Genomic DNA, 21,273 nt, shown 5'->3' on the forward strand with positions numbered 1-21,273 from the left:
ACAGCAGGTGAGCATCTCCATTGCATGGGGACTTCATAGCACAATCAGGGAGCCTGGAGGTGGTACAGGTTTTGCGGGGGCACCAGAGATAAACTTTACATTCAGGTAGAGACCCACACATGTCTTGGGCCCAAATTTCCCTAGTTAACTCGAGCCTTTAAAGTTGTGTGTGTATCTTTTCACGTAACCGCGGACATGCGATGCCCAACCCTTCCTGCCAACGCGACCATTCCCTAAAACGGACTTTTCTCTTGAGACGCATTTTCAAAATTTCCCATCACGTTCCACAGAAATTACCTCCATGAGGGGCGAGGCCTAAGAACACAAACGGCAGCACAAATGACCGCGAGGACGAGGGAGAGGGCGGCCGTCACCTACTTGAGAACTGAATGGAGAAGCCAGACTTGCTGATGAAGAAGTCGCTGTCGAACTGCAGGGTGAGCGAGCTGAAGGTACTGTGGATGTCCTCGGGGAGCATGGAGCCGCTCCACTCCTTCAGCAGGACGTCACTGTCCACGGGGCCGTCCCAGACCTTCAGGATGTCATGGGCCGTCTCGGTGTCGAACACGATGAAGTGCAGGCTGTGGGAGAGAGCACAGCTGGCACACTTACTCGGAAGAGGGCTTCCCGCTCCACGAGAACACCTGAGCACCACCGGGAATGCACGCGAGCTCACCTCGTCTGCCCACACCCCGGCGACACGGTGTCACCTGGCAACGAGGCAGAGGGGACAGACCCTCCTGGACGTGGACCCACCGGTGCACCGAGGATCCCTTCTGCCCCTGACGGACACACACCTCCAAGCTCTATGCAGAGCCGCGTGTTAAGGATGAAACAATGGAACGATTCCTTCTGAGACTGTCAGTTCTTTTCATAATTCAAAGCTTTCTCGGGCTCACAAATCAAAGGCGACTTCGACATCGCTTGGCTTTAAGCTAATCAAAGTCTGATCTTTCTGTGGCTTCCGTGTGGTTCCTGAAACACCCCACTAGGTGGTAGCATCCGTGCCCAGAGAGACACCTGCAAAGGCCCTCTTTGAAGCACTGGGATGCTGTCCTTGGACCCGAACCATCTCATCTTACGCTGTTGGTTTCTATAAGTTTTATTTTCAGAAAAATGCATAATTTGAAATACCAACACAAAGGCAGAAATGTGTGACACCAACTCCCGTCTCGAGAACATTTTCATCTACTTCTATCAGATTTACAGACATCTCCCAGAGCAACGTAAAACATCTCTCCTCTAGAAAGCTCACTCTTCCGGGCAGGACTGTCGTCAGGACAAGCAAACAGCCGCGTGGAAGGGCTTAGCTAACGGACCAACACAAGTCACTAGTTCCTGATGGGGTTGGTCTCCAGTTTCTCCTTCACCGCGTGTTGCACAGAATTGTCAGGGAGATAAAAATCCTAAGATGTCGACATAAAATAATTTTAACATGGAGAAAAGTACAGGCTGTAGCAGACCCTGTACCGCCTCCACCGGGGCTATCGTGCTGGGCTCTTCGGCTGCAGATCGTCTGCAAAAATAAAATCTTACAGACACGGCCACACAACCCTCTCTTCCACGCACTCATCGGTCCTTCTGCTCACTGCCCACTTCTAAAATGTGGATGGACTGTTCCCTAGTACATTTCCCCTTCCACATTTCCATCATTTCCACGTCCGCGTGCATGCGTCTCCCCAGACAATCTCTAGTCCTGTTTTCTACATTGAACGCTTATGGCGTAAGAGAGGTCATTTTGGGGTGTGTGTCCTGGTACCATTTTCAAGTTGCTTTTTACATTCAGTGTTACTTACATGAAAGTCCTTCACACTGAAAAACGTAGAGTTTTGTTCCTTCACTGTAAAAGCATGGGTAAGTGCTTATTTTTCTAGTCCTCTACTAAACGATAGTTTGTTTTTACATTTTATTTTTGAGGTTTTCTGTGTGTGTGTGTGTGTGTGTGTGTGTGTGTGTGTTTACTTATTTTTGTGGAAGTACAGTCAACACACAGCATATTAGTTGTGTTCAACACAGCGATTTGACAAGTTTATGCATTATGCCTTGCTCACCACAAGAGTATAGCCACATTCCCACATCTTATTTTTAAGTTCATTTATTTATTTATTTTGAGAGAGAGAGAGAGAGAGAGAGAGAGAGGGAGGGAGGGAGGGAAAGAGGAGGGGAGGGGCAGAGAAAGAGGGAGAGAGAGAATCCCAAGCAGGCTCTGGACCGACAGCACAGAGCCCGATGCAGGGTTTGAACTCAAGAACCATGAGGTCATGACCTGAGCTGAAATCAAGAGTCAGATGCTCAACCAACTGAGCATTCCTCTTAATTATGGCAATGGTGCTCCAGCAAGCACCCCTGTGAACTCACCCAGGATCTTTCTAGGCTCAAACAGAATCTCCGAGCTGTTCTGCCCAGTGACCTGAGCACTGAGCCTCACAGTAGTGATCGCAGGCCTTCGTTCTGTCACGTGCTTACCAACGCCCGATGTTATCAGACTCCGGTAGTCGCACAGATAGAACATCTGGTGCTGAGGGATGCTATCCCGGGCAAATTGCATCCCCCTGATGACTCACGAGGTAGAACGTGTTTTGCGTCTCTGACGCTTCCCTCCCTCCATACAGTTCAGAGGCTCAACAAGTGTCTACTGATCACCGGCTGTGTCCTGGCATTCTTCCCGGAATCTTGGACGCAACAGATGAGGAAACTTAGAAGAGCCGCCCTCACGGAGCTGGTGAGGTGATGGGAGGGACCAGGCCGGAGCCCCCACCCTTGACGCTTCACGCGAGTGAAGAAGACTGCCGGCCAGCGGCTGGTGGAACCGGAGGAGGAAGAGAGCCAAGTGGAGTAAAGAGCACTGGAGCAGGAGGGAAGGGCTGAAGTGCTAACAGGGCACCTAGGTGAGCCGCGTCACGGGGCCGGGCTTCAGCAGCGACTCGGAGGAGGCAGAGAGGTCTGTCACACCCCATGGGAGGGACGCGTGAAGCCAAGCAAACTGCAGGGAGGGTGTGCCCTCAGCCCTGGGGACTCCGTGGAACCAGAGTAGAGAGAGGGACTGAGAAGTGAAAGCTCAGGTGAGACAAAAAGCGGGCAGGGGTGGCGTGGGGAGAGGGGGTCGGAGCATTTAGTGCCTTGCAGCCTGTCCGTTGGGTGACACGCCAATGGGACATTTTCAGTGAAGCAACTATCTCGCCTGAGATTTAAAGCCTTTATTCTGCTTGCTGTGTGGACAGCAGAGTGTGGAGGAAAATGTCGAATCAAGAGTAGTGGGGGCAAATGCATGCTGTCAGGGGAGCTGCAGTGGAGACACTAAGAGGCTGTCAGACTCTGGGGACATCGTGAAGACAGAACCAGGACGGGATGAGGCACGCGGGGGAGAGAGGAAGCAAGGTCATCCCAAGTTTCCTGGAAACTACAAAGGCTGGGGGGGGGGGTGCCATCCACAGAGTTGACAAAGAATAGGTGGGCGAGGTTTGTGGGGTGGGGAAGACCGGAGGACGGAGGGGCTTGGGGCGTGTAGGGTTCAAGGTGCCTAATGGGCACTGAGCGGAGACGGTAAGGAGAGGGTTGTTCATATGAAGCGGGAGTTCCGAAGAAAAGTCCGCATGGAGGGCGCCTGGGTGGCGCAGTCGGTTAAGCGTCCGACTTCAGCCAGGTCACGATCTCGCGGTCTGTGAGTTCGAGCCCCGCGTCAGGCTCTGGGCTGATGGCTCGGAGCCTGGACCCTGTTTCCGATTCTGTGTCTCCCTCTCTCTCTGCCCCTCCCCCGTTCATGCTCTGTCTCTCTCTGTCCCAAAAATAAATAAATGTTGAAAAAAAAATTTTTTTTAAAAAAGAAAAGTCCGCATGGAAATAATAAATGTGTGGGTCTTCTGCAAATAAGTGGTTGTTATACCAAAGGACTAGATGTTATTGTCAAGGGTCACAGGTGAATAAAGAGAACCATGGGCTATGAATTACTTGAAAACATGTTTTCCCACTTTTGTAACGTGCTATCTCTTTTGTTACTGCTTATGTATTAGATAATATTTATATTATATTATATATTATATTATATTATATTATATTATATTATATTATACTTTTGTTGAAAAATTTTGTCACAACCCTTCATTTTAAGAAAAACCTGCTGCTGCTTACTATGGTATGAGGATTTCTGTTTATCCTGTTATGTTGTTGATCATGAAATATATTATTTTTTCTATGCCTATTTACAAGACCATATAGTTATTTTTTTTAATATTTCTAATGTTTATTTATTTTTGAGACAGAGAGAGACACAGCATGAGCCAGGGAGGGGCAGAGAGAGAGGGAGACACAGAATCGGAAGCAGGCTCCAGGCTCCGAGCCGTCAGCACAGAGCCCAACACGGGGCTCGAAGCCATGAACTGTGAGATCATGACCTGAGCCAAAGTCAGATGCTCAACCAACTGATCCATCCAGGTGCCCCTATTTTTTTTAATTTTTAAAATGGAAGGTGTGTTTTCTTAGCGAAGGGGAGCAGAATCTGCCAACCCCAAATATGTCCTGTTGGAATACTGGTTATTTTGAATTAAAGTTACTTAAGAAACAGCGGTGCAAGAGGGACTGTGTGACCCGCCTTGTTCTCCTGAAAGTATGAGATTAATCTCCGCTGTGAAAAGTACCCTCTGAACCAGAAAGACATCCTTGCCACCAGAGAGACAGGTCGAGGGCGGAGAAGGCTGTGCAAGCAAACCTTGTGACTTCCTCTCTAAACTACCACTCCAAACCCAAACATCTTTGTCTCGTCAATTCTTCACAAATTTATTGTCTCCTTGTCTAAAAGCTATAAAAGCATGCCTGCTCTGGTCAGTGCTCTGAGTCTTATATTTCCAGTGGGGTTTCTGTACATGTGAATTAAATTTGTTTGTTTGTTTTTTTCTTCTTCTTCTGTTAGTTTATCTCACATCAGGTTAATTATCAGACCAGCCCAAGAGGTTACAAAAGAAAAAGGGAGGAGTTTTCCTCTCCTATGTGACTTTTTTTGCCATACATTTCTATTTCTATCCCATTTTGGTCTGGATATGGGGTAAAAATATGTTATTCTGTGTACATGCATTGACAGTTTGTTCCTAGTATGTGACCATGCTTATGTTTCATACTTACTTGAACAAAATTTTCAGGTTCTACTTGAAGGTGGAAGATCTTTTTAAAATAAGTCTAATAAGTCCATGGTCAAATTGATAAGCTTCCTAGCTTGTTATCTATTGAACCTATGAATCATAAAGATGTGTAAGAAGACATTTCCAATGTCTCCCTACAATTCAGTCGTGTTTATATTAAATTATGTTCTTAAGCTGAACAAAAGTTCCTGACTGTCATATATTCCTGGTGAATATATACCCCTAAACAAAGTATAGTACTATTTTGTGGGTCAGCAATTGCATAACAGGTACCTGTGGTAAGGAATGATAAATAGTTTGATGATAGGATTCCAGGTTGATGGTTATTTTCCTTTAGTTTTTCAAAGATCTCCTTCTTTTAGTCTGTGTTAAGATGCCTTTTATCAAGCTAATAACATATGTGTTTCTTTCTTTGGCTGTTTGTTAGATCTCCCTGCCTTTGGTATACTTCAGTCTTACTAGAACGTGTCTAGGTGTTCAGTGATTTTCACTAAAGCTACTCAGGGCACACTAGGCTTAATAAATGCAAAATTCATATTGTCGATCAGTTCCAGCAGTTAAGATGATGTAAAGAATCACTACTTATTGTAACTATCACTGTAGATTTACTTTTATACAGTGTGCTTGTCATACTTTTTGATAAAAATACAAATTAATGAAGGAAAGATGAAAAGTGAAGAAACTAATTTAAGAAATTACTATGTGTAAGTCTATGGCAATACGCTTTAAACTATGCATGAAATTGTTTTCTAGAAAATGTAGATGATCAAAATTGGCTCTGGGAACTCAATATAGACAAACATACAGACATACAAACATATAGACAAAATTGAAAACAGGATAAATGGTCTAACAACAAAGGAATTAAAAGTTCAGGAAATAGTGCTATATATAGCCAGAAGTCCATAGAGTACAGCTAAGTGAAAAAAAAAAAAAAGTAGAAAACACTATTATTTTTATTTACCTTGCATAAGTAATTTTATTTACAAATTCAAATAATTTTCGTATAGATTCTGGGGGAATTTCATAACTTCAGATGGTAAATTTTAATATTTGTTATTTTTTTTCATTATGGAGACTTTTTTCTATGATTAAAGTGTATTTACTGAAGTATAGAACAATTAAGAGTTTAGTCCCTGAGACAGGGAACAGAACACTGAAGCAAACTATCACTACTTCTAATTAACATTATTCTAGAGATTGTAGCCCCTGAAATAAGACAAGCAAAAGGCATAAGATTTGGAAAAAATGAAGATAAACTCTTACTAATGTAGACAGCATGATTGTGTGCCTAGAGAAAATTTGAAAACCTACAAACTCTTAGAATAAGAAGTTTACATAGGATAAATACAAAAATATAATTCATTTCCATATAGTAGCCACAAATACAGAACGACATAAGAAGACTATTATCATTCATAAAAAAAGCATCCTGTAGGTAGGAACAATTCCAACAAAAGATGTGAAAAACCTCCACACAGAAAACTGAAAAGCATTGTCAAAAAAAAGTAATATAAGATCTAAATAAATATCCCAAACACTGTGTTAGGGATCAGAAAATTCAGCACTGTAAATGATATCAGGTTTCCCCGAATTCTATTGATATGATGTGATTCCAGTGAAAATCCTAGAAACTTCTTTTGTGGAAAGTAACAAGTATTTCTATAATGAATATGGAAATGCAAAGAGTCAAGAACAGTGAGAGCAATCTATATTACCAAGAGCAAAGCTGGAGGACTATAGCACCAGATATTAAGACTTATTATAAAATAATTAAATAATTAAGATGGGAAAGTATGACATTGATTAGACAAATAGAGCCAGGGGATGCAATAAAGTTTGGAAACAGACCCACATGTCTATGATGGCCTGGTGTATGATAAAGATCGCATTATATACTTCAATGAAGAAAGACTGACTTCAACAAATGGCCAATTGAATTTCACTAATGAGAACAGCAAAAACAACAAAATACCTGAATATTCCTCACACTGTACACAAAAATCAATTCCAGATGAAATGGAGATACAAACGTGCAGGTAAAATAAGTCTTCTGCAAGAAAACTCAACATAATATTTGTATTACTTTGGGAAGGCAGGACTTCCTGATCTGGACCCCTAAATATAATAACTCTAAAAAAAACAATTTGATATAACACAATTTAAATAATGGTAAGAAAACCACTAACCATAAAAAAAAAATGAGTCAAAATAAATTTGACTCATTGATATTAAATCCATATTTATCAAAAGACATTCTTATGAGATTAAAAGACTGAAGAATATTAGAGCAATTGTTAAACATATAATTAACAACATATTGCATTTAATATATATATAAACTATATACACATCGAAAAGTAAAAGATAGCATTCTGGTACACAAAAAAAAATGGGCAAAAGACTTCAACTGGCAATTTATAAAAAGAGGATATTCAAAAGGCCAATAAACATAAAAATTTGATGTTTATAAAAATAAACATATATAAAAGCATGTTGTCCTTGATGAATCATCAGGAAAATGCAAATTTAAACTACTACACACTCACTGGCATGGCTAAAATGAAAAAGTCAGGGCGCCTGGGTGGCTCAGTTGGTTAAGCGTCCAACTCTTGATTTTGGCTCAGGTCATGATCTCACAGTTCATGAGATCAAGCCCCACATCTAGCTTTGTGCTGACAGCACAGAGCCTGCTTGGGATTCTCTCTCTCTGTCCCTACCCTGCTCATGTGCTCTCTCACTCTTTCTCTCTCTTTCAAACTAAATAAATAAATTAAAAAAAAAAAGAGGGGCGCCTAGGTGGCTCAGTTGGTTAATCGTCTGACTCTTGGTTTTGGCCTTGGTCATGATCTCACGGTTTGTAAGTTGGAGCCCACGTTGGGCTCTGCACCGACAGCACAGAGCCTTCTTGGGATTCTCTCTGTCCCTTTTACTATGCCCCTCCCCCCACTCACACTGTCTCTATGTCAAAATGAATGAATGAATGAGAAAGAAAGAGAGAGAGAGAGAGAGAAAGGAAAGAACAAAAAAGAAAGAAAGAAAGAAAGAAAGAAAGAAAGAAAGAAAGAAAGAAAGAAAGAAAGAAAGAGAAAGAAAAGGAAAAAGAGAAAGAAAGAAAACGACAGTCAATGCCAAGTGTATTTGGAAGGTGGAAACCTGGAAATCTTAACTAAGTGGTGATGGGAGTAAAGACAGGGATATGATCACTTAGGGAGATCATTTGGCAGAATCTACCAAGGCTGAGCGCAGGACTCACCACTACTCAGAAATTCTAGTGCTTAGCTATGCATCCAAGAGAAAAACACATGTGTATTCACCAAATAATACATGAAGGCATATTCAATATGGTACCTCACACCAGATAAAAACAATCCACACATCCATCAACACCCAGAACGAATAAATAAATTATGGTATATCCATGCAATGGAATAATCTAGCTCTATCAGTGGGAGGGAAAGGTTGCAGAAATGAAGATATAACACCAAGCACTGTATAATTCCACTTTATATATTGTTCCAATTAGGCAAATCTCATCTTAAAGCAGGATAGTGATTATCCTTGCGAATGAGTGATTCAAATGGAGCTCAAAGGGCACATGTTGTATCTTGATGATCCTGTATTTCTGGTTTCTTATCTGGCTGCTGATTACATGGGGGGTTATTTCATGAACAAGCCACATACTGACTGACAGTTGGTGCAGGTTCAGGCGTACATGTTACATGTCCGTGAGAAGCTTCCACACACACGCAAACAACCATGCAGCTTGGTGCTGTGAGTTTTGCCAATTTGAAAACTGTCTCATGACTGACAAAAAACACGATAAAACAAAATGTAAACACAAAAACTTAACAGCCATTTAAAATAAAAGAAATACGAAATGTCAATACGCCAGACACTATACAACTACGTAGGGGACATTTAAAAATGAAAGAAAATAGAGTATCATCCTAAAGCTCCCATTCCTTTCAGACACAGGCCCGCGAGGAAACAAAAACCATACACACTACAAGGCCACATCACAAGCTCCAACAGGTACGCATAAAGCTTCAGGTCGATACAGAGGGGCATGTGTCCAGTTCTGCCTCAAGATGTCTAGGAGGGGTCTTGTAAGACAGAAAAAAAGAAGGGAATTCAAGTACAAGCAAAGGGACAAAATTAGTAAACAAATACAAAAAGATGTCAAAAACGTCAAAAAATAAAAGCAACAAATAAACATAAGAAATAAAATGTTGTAGAGATAGCTTCTCTTCCCGCCAGACTGACAAAGGTTAAAAGACTTTATTTGGTTTCAGTGAAATTGTGGAGACCCTCCCTTTTCATACACTGGTGGAGGCCATAACTATTCTTTTTAAAAGCAATTTCATAACGGCCCTGAAAACGTAAATGTGCATACACAGCATGGCTGATCACAGTGACAAACCAAAAACAACCCACGTGTCCCGACAGGGTATGGTTTAAGTAAACGATGGTACAATCAGGCAACGGACTGTTACGCGGTGACTAGACGGGATGAGGTGGAATTGTGAGAAAGGACCTAAAACGCTGACTATGTTTGTTAACGGAGAAGAAAATGCTCAGAATAAAATTATGGCGTGATACTATTTGTGTAAAAGTAATTCAATAAATAGATAAATGAATAAATAAAAGTGTATAGATTTGTGTTTGCATAGTGAAATTCTAGAAATACGTAACAATTTTTCAGTAGTCATCTTTCACATCGAGGATGACAGCCAACTACTTTTCAGCCTTTTGATTTTTCTGCAACACTTTTCCAGTGTTTCAAAAATAAGTGAAAATAGATACTTTGAATTGCATGCCAGGGAGCTTGAATTTATTCTGCACATAATAAGCAGACCAAAAATCATTTTCTGAAGTGAGAAAGTGAAATGATCATTTTTGCTTTCTAGAAATATTTGTATTAAGACCTATAAAAATGTGGGGGTGCCTGAGTGGCTCAGCTGGTTGAGTGCCTGATTCCCGACTTTGGCTCGGGTCATAATCTCATGGTTGTGAAATGGAGCTGAACCCCACATGGGGCTCTGGGCTGGGAGTGGAGCCTACTTAAGATTCACTCTCTCCCCCTCTCTCTGCCCCTCCCCAGGCTCACAAGCCTTCTCTCAAGAAACAAAACAACACAAAACAAAAAGGCATGTAAAAATGTTTCCACAATTTGACCCAACAAAGATTTTCCTAGAAACGTATTCTAAGGTATTAATTATAAATATAAGCAAAAGTTTACTTGCAATACTATTTTCCATATGATTATGTATAATATCAAAAATTAGAAATAACATAATTACTAACAAGAGACAATATTTAACCACAGCCACTCACACTGCAGAATAGACACAGGTACACGTAACATGAATGTAAGACACGTCAACATGCTCGTAATCGTGTCTGCTAGAGGTATAATGCGTGTCTTTTTTTTTTTTAACATTTTTCAAAATGTCTATATATGCCTTCATTTTTGGTCAGATTAAACCAATGTTTTTAATAAAGAAAATAAAACACCTTCCCTACCATGGGAACAATGGACTAGAGAAAGCCCTCCCAGGATGGTCAGTTAACAGGTCTCAGGAATGAGAAGGGTCTGAACAGGAGAGTGGTGGCCATGGTGGGTGCGTGAGTACTACCTGGGAGCTTCAGTCACGGCATTAGTGAGATGTGAGGATCGTGTGAGTGTGGGCAGGAGGGAAGCTTAGGGTACCAAGAGTTTTGCCTTCTGTCCGTGGATACACGCTTATGACATTCACGCAGATAGACGCTCTGATGGATGGTAGCTGTAGGATCGAAATGCTGAATTCAAATAAGAAAATGGGTTATTTTTAGATGGGATAATAAGAACAAAATTTTTGTTGAGGAGTTGACATTTCAACTGGGTCCTAACAGATGGGAAGAATCTGGAGACGAGGCAAGAAGGAATAATTGGGGAGAACGGAGGTCAAGAGACAGAGCTGGTGTAGCACAGCTGGGATTAGGGACTAACACATCTATTCGTAGTTGGAGACAAATTTGTGAAGGCACAGTAAGCCAAATCAAAGGCGGTATTACAACTCTTGTAAGGAGCTTATGCTTGCTGATCAGCGATGGGAGTGTTGCAGAGACTGGGGAGGGGAGAGCACGGATTTGAAAGGTCAGCTGGGAGAAGATTAAAATAAGGAAGGTAATGAGCATGTTAAGTAAGGAACTGGAAGAGTAAGATAAGAAGAAAGGAAGATGAACAAACGGAGAGCTGACAAGGCTTTGGTGCATCTGCACTGAGTTTTTTCTAAGTGCTTATCATGAGGAAATTTAATGTAATTACCAAAGGAATGCTGTGAGACGTAGACCAACATCTTGGACTTCCTTTTTGGGGAAATGCTGGAGACTGAGGAAGGAGAAATAAGGAAGAGCGGAAGATAATCCTGATAATTAAAATCCCCAACCACTCAGAGGAAGGTGGATGTTAACAGAACTAGGGGATGCAGAAGTAGAAACAGGACCAGGGGGAATGATAACAGCAGTGACAGAAGTTGATGTATTTGGAGTACATCTACGGGGGGTCTCGGTGTCTACGAAACAGGGTAATGCCCATGTTTCCACTGCCAACTACTTCTCCTATATCTCCATCTAGCTTCGATTCCAATTTCACTTCCCATGTTACCACTTTTCATTTTTTTCTGTACTTTTGTCTTTGTTGGCCAATGCCCTTTTTCATGATGTCCATGCAGAACGTCAAGTGGGTTTATCGAGGAAACGAGGCAGCAACGCAACATGCCCTGTGCATGAACTTGGTAGCAGATGCACATGCTCAACTACTCGAGGACTTGGAAAGAAGACATGGTCACTCAGCGACGGCGGTGTGCCTCCATTATTTGTGTAGTGACATGGGGACTGAACAGTGAAAAGGGAAGTCTGTTCTTTATGGAACTGTTCAGCCCGTCCACAAGTTTCTGCGGAGATTCCGGCCACATGGTTGGAGGAGGGCTGTTAAATAAAGAAGTAATAACCGAAACTGCGCTTGTGAGGATCCCGCAAAGTGAGGAGTGCCGCAGCTGTCTCTTACTGGCTCCTCAGTGGCTGGGGAGGTACGCTAAACCCCGTGGCTGTCCCCGTGGCTCCAGGCTAAGGACTGGAAGCCAGCCAAGACACGGCAGACTTGTCAGTACTAATGGTCTCTTTCCTCATTTTGATGGCTGAAGTTCTCGTGGCTGGCGAATTCCTCACACTGTCTACAACAGATAAGTATAATCTGTGTTCTAAATAGGAAAGGAGAAACCTCAGATGTGTTGATTCCTGGCCCCGTGCTCAGCTGTTGTGTACTCAAAAGGCTTCCAACTCAGGTTTCCGGCACATTGGCTAAGGCTCAACATTGAGACCGGACAGACTTGTCTCATGAGTGGAGGTCACTCGCCCACCACTTTCCTCTTGACTCTATTTCTTATGGGGATTTTGAAGTCTGGTAAAAAATAAATTAAAATATCCCTACAATTCCAAGCCAGACCTCACGTACTCTATCACACAGGATAGCCAAGAAACAAGTCCAGAGCACATCAGGTTGAGGTGAGGTCCAGCAACCCATATTTCACTTTCTGTAAAAGTCTGGATAGGGACAGTTTTGACAATCGTGGTAAATTTTTGATATGCCTCTGATGTTTCTAATCCTGCCCGATCTTCTCCAAAAGAATTCCCCTTAACCATACCTCCCAATGTAATTTCCTGCGAACGACTAGGCACAGAAATACCTTCAAAGTGAGTTTTCCAGACAATTACACTTGCAGAAAAGCAATTAATACCAACGAACAATACACACGTCTTTATGTAAAATGTGGCCTTCGATGCTGCTTGCTGAAGATGTTTATAGTGCTGTTATCTTTATTATATAAATTACAGCTGTGTTCAGCAATATACACAGAGTCTCTTGGAGAAATGTTTACATGAAACACTAAATGTGGCTACATGTACTACAATGTCTTGTGATTACACTTTTAATTAAATTCAGCTCAGGTAACTGCTTTATAGAATATACGTTAAAATTACAAACCTCTTCCAGACCCGGGTGCCCTATAACAATAACCATTCAGGGGTCATCTATTGCCTTGAGCAAAAAGCTATGCAATAGGCAATCAGAAATTGCTCGGGGCTTCAGTGAAATCAAAATGGGTCCAACAATAATTGGCCCTGAAGTGTGTTGAAACCATTTTTTAAATAATTTCTGGGATCCTGTTGTTTATTCATTCTTTGAGAGTAAAAACATTTACATTAAAAAAATCAGAGTCTGAATGTATAATAATGAATTCCATTTATATGAAGAATTTTTAAATACTTAAATTAATCCCTGAACTCATGTTTATATGACTGATGTATTCTTCATTATCCAACAAACAGTTCAGTTAATACTGGCTAAGTTACCAGTGGAATAACAAGGCTTAGACACTAGCCAACAAATATCAAAGCTAAAACTGGACCCTATCTTTCTGAGTATTAGTACCATTTAAAGCCTAAAATTGTACCTCATGTACTTTTAATTATGTTTGTTTTCCAAAGTGCCACACCAAAATCAATGTATTTTCTTAACGAAGAGGAATCACCAGAAACATCTTGAGACGAAGCTGAACATTGATTGAGTAAATTAATTATAAATACTGATGCTTCCTTCTTGATTTCCTTATTAGGAAGGACTTTATGGCTTACATCAAAAAGATCTGTTTACAAATTTGCTAAACTCTCATATTTGAAAGACATGGAAGAGAAGGACAACATCCCCAGAACAACAAATTAGTGTATTCAATGTCTTTTTTTCCTAGAATCCTAATGGTTAAACATCAGAGCCCAGTCCATGATATAAAAGTTCTACAGTTGTTATTACCTCAACTCATTCTTTATTACTTTCTTTTCTCTTTTCTTATTAAAATGTTAATGAAGTATTAGATTCACCTGCCAAGAATGAATTCATCCCCTGGTTTGCATTTAGGAGAACAATGCTTATTTTAATTCTTAGGAAACAAATCACAAAGGAACTTGTAAGAGATACAGAAATTTGAAATCTCCCTAAAAGAAAATATATCCTGTTTATGTCAAGTTATTTTGGGAATCATAAAATATCCTTAGAATTTTTCAAAATAAAAACTAGTATAATGGCTTTTATAATACTCAGGTCAAGCATTCAGGAGTTAAAGGTTAAGAAATAATATTTAGTTTTATTTAGTTCAGTGGAAAAGTGCATTGATTTCCATAAAGATTACAGATTCTTACATTGTTACTCTAATATATCTTATTTTTGTCGCAGTAGATCAATGATTATCTAATTAACCATTTATCTTAATCAAGGTCACAAGTTAATTTTTACATCATTTATTATAAACTGACATCTTGCGTTATATATGTGATTGACATGCCTTCTCTTGCTCCTCTTAAGTAATGAGAATTATTTTTTGTTGGGCTTTGAAAGTGGTAATAGTCTGTGCCATGTTAGTTTAAGATGGCAAGATATTCGGGGCGCCTGGGTGGCTCAGTCGGTTAAGCGTCCGACTCTTGGTTTCGGCTCAGGTCATGATCTCACGGTTCCTGAGATCGAGCCCCACATCTGGCTCTGCACTGACAGCAGCTAGCCTGCTTGGGATTCTCTCTCATGTCCTTTCTCTGTCCTTCCTTCTCTTTCTGCCCGTCCAACACTCTCACTCTCTCTCTCTCTCTCTCAAAATAAATAAACTTCAAAAATTATTTTTTAAAAAGACGGCAAGATGTTCGTGTCACAGTGTGAAAGAGAGCTGTGGGTTTCAGAGGACGGATGTCCGACGAAGGGAACGGAGCATCACAGGATACAATATGCATCTCCCCTCGGCTTTCATGCCCGTTTACTGTCACTAAGTTATAGAATTGCAGCATGATGGGTCTATGTCTGTTTTACATACATTCCTAAGTCTGCTAGGGTGCCTTTTATGAATAAGGACAAAAAAAAAAAATCAGTGCTTTATGAATGCTTCTGTCCATTCACTAGCCCCATAAAGAACTTTCTGTGTTTGATCTCCCACTTGATTCAACTTCATATATTTGAAGAAGGAGCTGAATTGGCCACTCAGTCTCTCGTGGTCGTCCTGGTGCACAAGGCAGTGAATGGACTGGACGTCTGTGGATTAGGACTGTTAGGGGTGGGGCAGAATTGTTCATCTTTTTTTTTTAATTTTTGTTAACTTTATTTATTTTGAGAGAGACAGAGACAGTGAGAGTCGGGGAGGGGCAGAGAAAGGAGACAGAGAATTCCAAGCAGGCTCTGCACTGTCAGCACAGAGGAGCCCGAAACGGGGCTTGAACCCACGAAACCATGAAATCGTGACTCGAGTTGAAACCAAGAGTCGGATGTTTAACTCACGGAGCCACCCAGGCGCCCCAGGGTGGGGCAGAATTTTTAGACAGTAAATTGTGTACAGAGATTTCAGAAGAACTACAATGAAAGGGAAAAAATATAAATGAACCCACAGTAAAATGATTCTACAAAGCACTGCAAAGGACTGTGTTCTCTTCTTGTTCATGAGAACTATGATCAAGAAACAACTTATTTTCAAATTACTTTTTGATTTACGTGCTGTGGTTTTTGACATGGCCTTCTGACCAGAACATGGAAAACTTGCTTTGCAAAGATTACTTTTTGTTGGTTTACTTATCCGTATAAAAAGATTACCATAATAACCAAGACCCATCAATTAAAATAGAGTATCTTCTTTTAAAATGTTTGCACAATTTTCTGTGATTTTTTTTAAGTAGGCTCCATGTGTAGTGCAGAGCCGAACATGGGACTCCACTCACAACGCTGAGATCAAAACCTGAGCCAAGATCAAGAGTTGAGCTTAACCGTCTGAGACACCCAGGTCCCCCAATTTTCAGTGATTTGTAAATATTTTCATTTATATGCGTAACTTTAGATTGAAATGCTTTCCTGGTTTACCTCAAACTTAACTTCGGTATATGGCAAATGACCACATATTCTCCCCAACCCTGTATGCAAGCCCCTTTTCAATATGACTTTGCTTTTCTTTCCGTTAAGGGCTGGAGTGTATTTCTTCAAACTTTATCTTGCTCATGAGCTTTGCTTTGACAAATGGCATGTTAGCAAATGTAACGCAAGGCGAAGTTTGAAAAGTGTGTCCTCTCTTGCTGCCGGGAAAGTTCCATCGTGATTAGTTTACTGAAGAAACAGCAGTCTGGTATCGAGAGGCCCCAGCCTTCCGACACGTCCAGCTGAGATGTGCACACCTGAGTGACGCTATCCTGGACCACCCTGCCAAACGTGCCCAGCCCAGGACTGCCCAGGCAACCCACAAGGTCAAGGGCAGATAAATCACTGTCTTATGCAACTAAGCTTTGGTGGCCAGTTTGTTGTGCGGCAAAAGCTAACTGATACCTTTACTTCCTTTTTCTCTTTTTTATAGATGGCTTAACACAAGTTCTTAAAGGAACACCAAAGTAAGCGTGTGAGCCAACCAAAACTGTATGCGCACCATTACGTGTTTTTCTTTGACTCACAAACTTAAATCTAGTCATGGATAATAACAGATGTACTTTTATCTCCACTACAAATACAGAAGACACGACCGTATTCTAAAACTGCATCGCGGAAACCAAAGTACAACAGGTACCTGATGGTCTTTCCTGGGTCGGCCTCGATGGTCCAGGTACAATGCAGGTTGTTGTCATAGGGAGCAGGGTAGCCGGGAGACAGGATGCGCCCTGACGTGGCAGCATGGATATGGCCACCACACTCCGCTGCGAGAGACAGGGAAACAGGAGGGGATTCACTCCAGGCCCACGGATTTCCATGCAGCTCTTTTAATAACAACCCCCCAAACCATCAGGTCCACATTATACACACAACCAAACAAAATCACATTCGTCCGTCTCCATCATTTGTTTCCTTTACTTATTCCCAAGCATCACCCTGATGGAAAGACATTATCTGCTACGTAATTAAAGTCGAGAGTATAAAACAATGAAACACTTGAGTTATAATTCCAATAGTAATTCTGTGCAGACAGCCTCAGTAAAACAGTACCAGGAAATCGTCCTTTCCTACAGAAAACAAGAAACAACAAAAAGACATGCATATCTTGGAAATACATAAAAACCTACACTGCAGAGAGAGCAGAAGAACCCTGCCCTCTTCCGGAGCACCGTGGGGCTCCTGCTCTCAGGTATGCTTTTGTGTAGTGAGGAGGCCAACTTCCCAACTCACCTACACAGGAAGGCAGGGGCTTGTCCCACACTCTCCGGTCGCCACTCAGGCAGGTCAGACTGTTGCTGCCATGCATGGCATAGCCTGGGTTACAGCTGTACAGAACTACAGTGTCAGTAAAGTGGCCTTCATCTCGGATCCTATAGCCATAGTTAGGGATTCCTGGATCCTCACATTTTACTAGGTCAAAACCTACGAGAAAGGAGGGGAAAGATTGAGTAGAAGTAACGGTAGACTGTAGGTTAGCATCAAATACAGATGAGATGGTGTAGGTTATCAAATGCCTCCCGGAGCTTGGAAAGAAAAAGAAGACTGTGAATTTAAAAAGGGAAAAACACAGATGGGTCTCGAGTGGACTTATTTGGTGACCATGTGTCGTCTCGTGATGCTTGATAATTTTATTTGTTCTTATCTATTTACATAATTATACGGAGAGCCTCTTCTCCTAAGACTTCCAAATTCTCGTCTGCTAATCTAGGTTGCCTGCCAGCATGCTGAATTCCCCAGTGAGCCTCAGAGCCTTGTCTCATGGAGCTGTAAGCTTTTTCTACTTCCACATTCCTTCTGTCAAGCTCAAACTCTCCAGAAGGAGGGACCAGCCATGCCTGTGTGGCACAGAGCCTGAAAGGCACTCTTCAGGGTCCTTACTGCCAGCACTGACTGTCACCTACAGTCATGACCCACCCACCTTCACACTATCTTTCTCTATAACTGCAAGAGCTTAAGCTTCATGGGAAACTGAAAAGTTGTTCCTACTCACAGAAGGCAGGCTTGCGAATTTCCACCTGCCACACTGCTGTGGCATACAGTTAGGGGGGGCTTCTGGGCAGCTAACTCCATGTGCAACGGAAATCCCAGAAATGAATCACTATAATGACTTCGCCAAACTTAGCTCTTAAACTCAAAGAAATAGATGACAGAAATGAAGATTTAGCTTCTGCAGTACTGAGAGCTGTATATTGCTTTTATGCGAGGCAATATATTACGGCCATCTGTGGAGACAGTCTTCCACTAACATTTCTCCCCTTGTATCCCGATGCAAATTTTGACCATTTTAAAAAGGAGAGCTGGGAACTTGATGTACCACATGGTCTGTTAACATTAACTTCCACCTAACTTTGACTTCTTCCTTTCAGAAAAAAAGAAAGAAAATAGAAAAAGAAAAGGGGGGGGAGGGAAAGAGAGAGAGAGAGAGAGAGAGAGAGAGAGAGAGAGAGAGAGAGGGAGGGAGGGAGGGAGGGAGGGAAGGAAGGAAGGAAGGAAGGAAGGAAGGAAGGAAGGAAGGAAGGAAGGAAAGAAGGAAGGAAGGATTGATTTGTGATTTTTGATAGGTTGGCCTGCCAGACTTGCATTTGAGATGGTTTCCATGGAGGACAATATATCCATAAATTCGCAACATAATGCCACCCTGATGATCTCTATATAATCAGGATTTGAGTTCTGCAGTTTTGTACAGGGGAGAGAAAATGACATGTGGTCATTTACACTCAAGTTGCTAACTCTCTTCCTAAAAGTGTCCACCATAAAGTATTAGTCGTTACTAACTATGCCTTTACAATAACTCTGATCTATTTAAGAAATGCGAATACTGAAAAACTTTGGATTGTGACTAACTCATTCTGCGAGTCTTCTGCAAGATGAGCAAACATTTCTAACAAATTTTAACGTGATACACGAGCGACGTCTTCTGATACGAGTAGTACGTGCCGTGGAATGTCACGTGATCACGACTGAGCCAACGGTTCTTGAGATTCGCTTTGATCTACAAGCGCCTTGGATGACAAGTGTGTTTCTGGAATGAATTATGCTGGCAAACCAAGGTTTTATTGTAATTTTAACTCCAGTTGCCCAGAAGGAAAGAACATAAGAGAACATCAATTCCAGTGCAAAACAAAGGGATATTTTAATTGCCACAAAGGGGAGGCAGGCATTTAGGGGAAGGGTCTCAGGGCTCACGCAGATATTTGACTACTCTAATCTGACCACAGCCAACACACTGGGGAGAAAGCAAGCCAGTATCCTGCTGAAGTCGCGTCTGACAGACAACCATGGGACAGAAGCGTCGCAAAAGGCTCTACACATCAAGTAGCCTGTGCTTCTCCTTCTACAAAAGGGAAAACGGACCCAGAGTTGCTTTATGTGGTTCTTGGGTTGGAAGCGCCGGGATCTGAGCAGTGCTTTAAAGCAAGGCCGCAGGGTGTGAGGAACTGAGGACAGAACCAGCAAGGAGGTGCGGCCACGCCTACGGAGGGCCCCGCTCTTCGTAACACGTAACGTCTCAGATGTTCCAGTACTTTGAAGTCAAATTAGGTGTTTAAGTATCAAATGCCAGTGGAAGATAAAATTGAAAATATTCAGCAGACAAACAAAAGCCAGGTATCAAGAGCCAGGGATCTTCACCAGCATCCACACCCTTGTGCCAGGACGCCATCCATATGAGGAGTTGACAGCCTTCATGCTCAAGGACATGCAGGGCTTATCAATGAAGAGCAAAGTCCGTGCAGGACAGCAGGCCCTGGGAGACAGTTACGACCTCCTGTCCCGTGGAAATTCACACCCGGCGGGACACGAGCCTCCGACCTTTCAAGGAGCACCAGAGATCGGGATTCCTTTTTAGTTTATAATGATTGTTGAGTGACTAAATATTCTGAAAGTGGAGGTGTTTAAAATCCAGAATCAGATTGTTAAAGCCAGATGTCAGCAACACAAAGGACCAGATGGTTTATTGGCTTTTGGTGAAGGCTTTAATGGCACTCGGAATGGGAGAAAAAGTTGGCAGATCCATCGAATGTTTCTTAGATTTTTTTTTTAAGTTTATTTATTTTGAGAGAGACAGAGACAGCACAAGCGGGGGAGGGACAGAGAATCCCAAGCAGGTTCCATGCTGTCAGCGCAGAGTTCAACGTGGGGCTCGAACTCAGGAAACTGTGAGATCCTGACCTGAGCCAGAATCAAGAGTCGGACACATAACTGACTGAGCCCCCCCAGGCCCCCACCTAATGCTTCTAAAATAAGCTTTGAAACACAAGCACCTGCTGTGGAATACTAAGGCCTGGACGAGGAAACGGTCAAGCTTGCCCAGGACCTCCCATGATGAGGACCAGTTGCTTCTGGGTGACACAGAACTGTTTTGTTATAAAAGATTCCCTTGGCAGAGGTGCGTGCCCGTGCTGATAAAGTAATGACATTGAACTTCCTGTGTGACTTGTGCGCTTTCTCACGAGCTTCTAGTCTGCAGCTTTACAGACAAACCTCTACAAGTAACCACTTGCGTTAAAACCTTTCGGGAGGAACGTAAAAAAGAACATTAGAGGGCAAATAATAAAACAAGTAAAGATGTGCTAATAAAAAAGTCTGCCAAGCCTTCTTTGGGTTCTTTTTTTTTTTTTTTTTTGAGAAACGTTTGACAGCTTTTTCTATCATTTAATCTTGAATTAAAAAAAAAACAACAACAACACAACACATCCTATCACACAGTTGAGTCAAGTTGTCTCTGAAAGGGTAGTTGCTATCTCCAGTACCTGTGGTACTTGCTTTCTTACGGTGCCTTCTAGTAGTTTTTCAAAAGTTTGCTTATGTCTTCAATGGCATCATGAAATTCCTTATGTATAAAAAGTCCTGCACTCGATTACTAAGCACCCAAAGCCTCTAGGCCCATCCAACGTCACGACAGGAAATACATTCCTCTTCCCTGTCAGACAGTTGAAAAGTATTTGGACATTCCAGAATTCAGTTTTCCAATTTTCAGTCCACCAAAGAGAGCTTTGTTCACACAAAATGCCCCACATGATTTAATAGTTCATTTCCAGTTACAGGTGGAACCATAGACTTTATTCCTGGAGGAAGCATTGAAAGTAGTATTGACCAATGTCTCGAAACGGCTGGAGAAATCCTCAGAAAGCCCACATTTCCCTCGCTGTTGGGACT

The 21,273-nt window shown here is 42.0% G+C and overlaps 1 protein-coding gene across 3 annotated transcripts in view; it reads right to left on the bottom strand.

Moving 5' to 3' along the window:
• The window catches only part of CSMD1 (CUB and Sushi multiple domains 1), a 2,016,427-nt gene that overhangs the window by 301,939 nt on the left and 1,693,215 nt on the right, over positions 1-21,273 (bottom strand). For all 3 annotated transcript variants that reach the window (XM_045056760.1, XM_045056761.1, XM_045056762.1), the window contains 3 exons: positions 17,347-17,538; positions 16,754-16,880; positions 379-581 (listed from right to left, as the gene is read on the bottom strand). In XM_045056760.1, coding sequence (XP_044912695.1) covers positions 379-581; positions 16,754-16,880; positions 17,347-17,538 — 522 coding nt within the window. The remainder of the gene's footprint in view (positions 1-378; positions 582-16,753; positions 16,881-17,346; positions 17,539-21,273) is intronic.

This window comes from Felis catus, chromosome B1 (assembly GCF_018350175.1).
Source record: "Felis catus isolate Fca126 chromosome B1, F.catus_Fca126_mat1.0, whole genome shotgun sequence".
In the NCBI taxonomy this organism is placed as follows: domain Eukaryota; kingdom Metazoa; phylum Chordata; class Mammalia; order Carnivora; family Felidae; genus Felis; species Felis catus.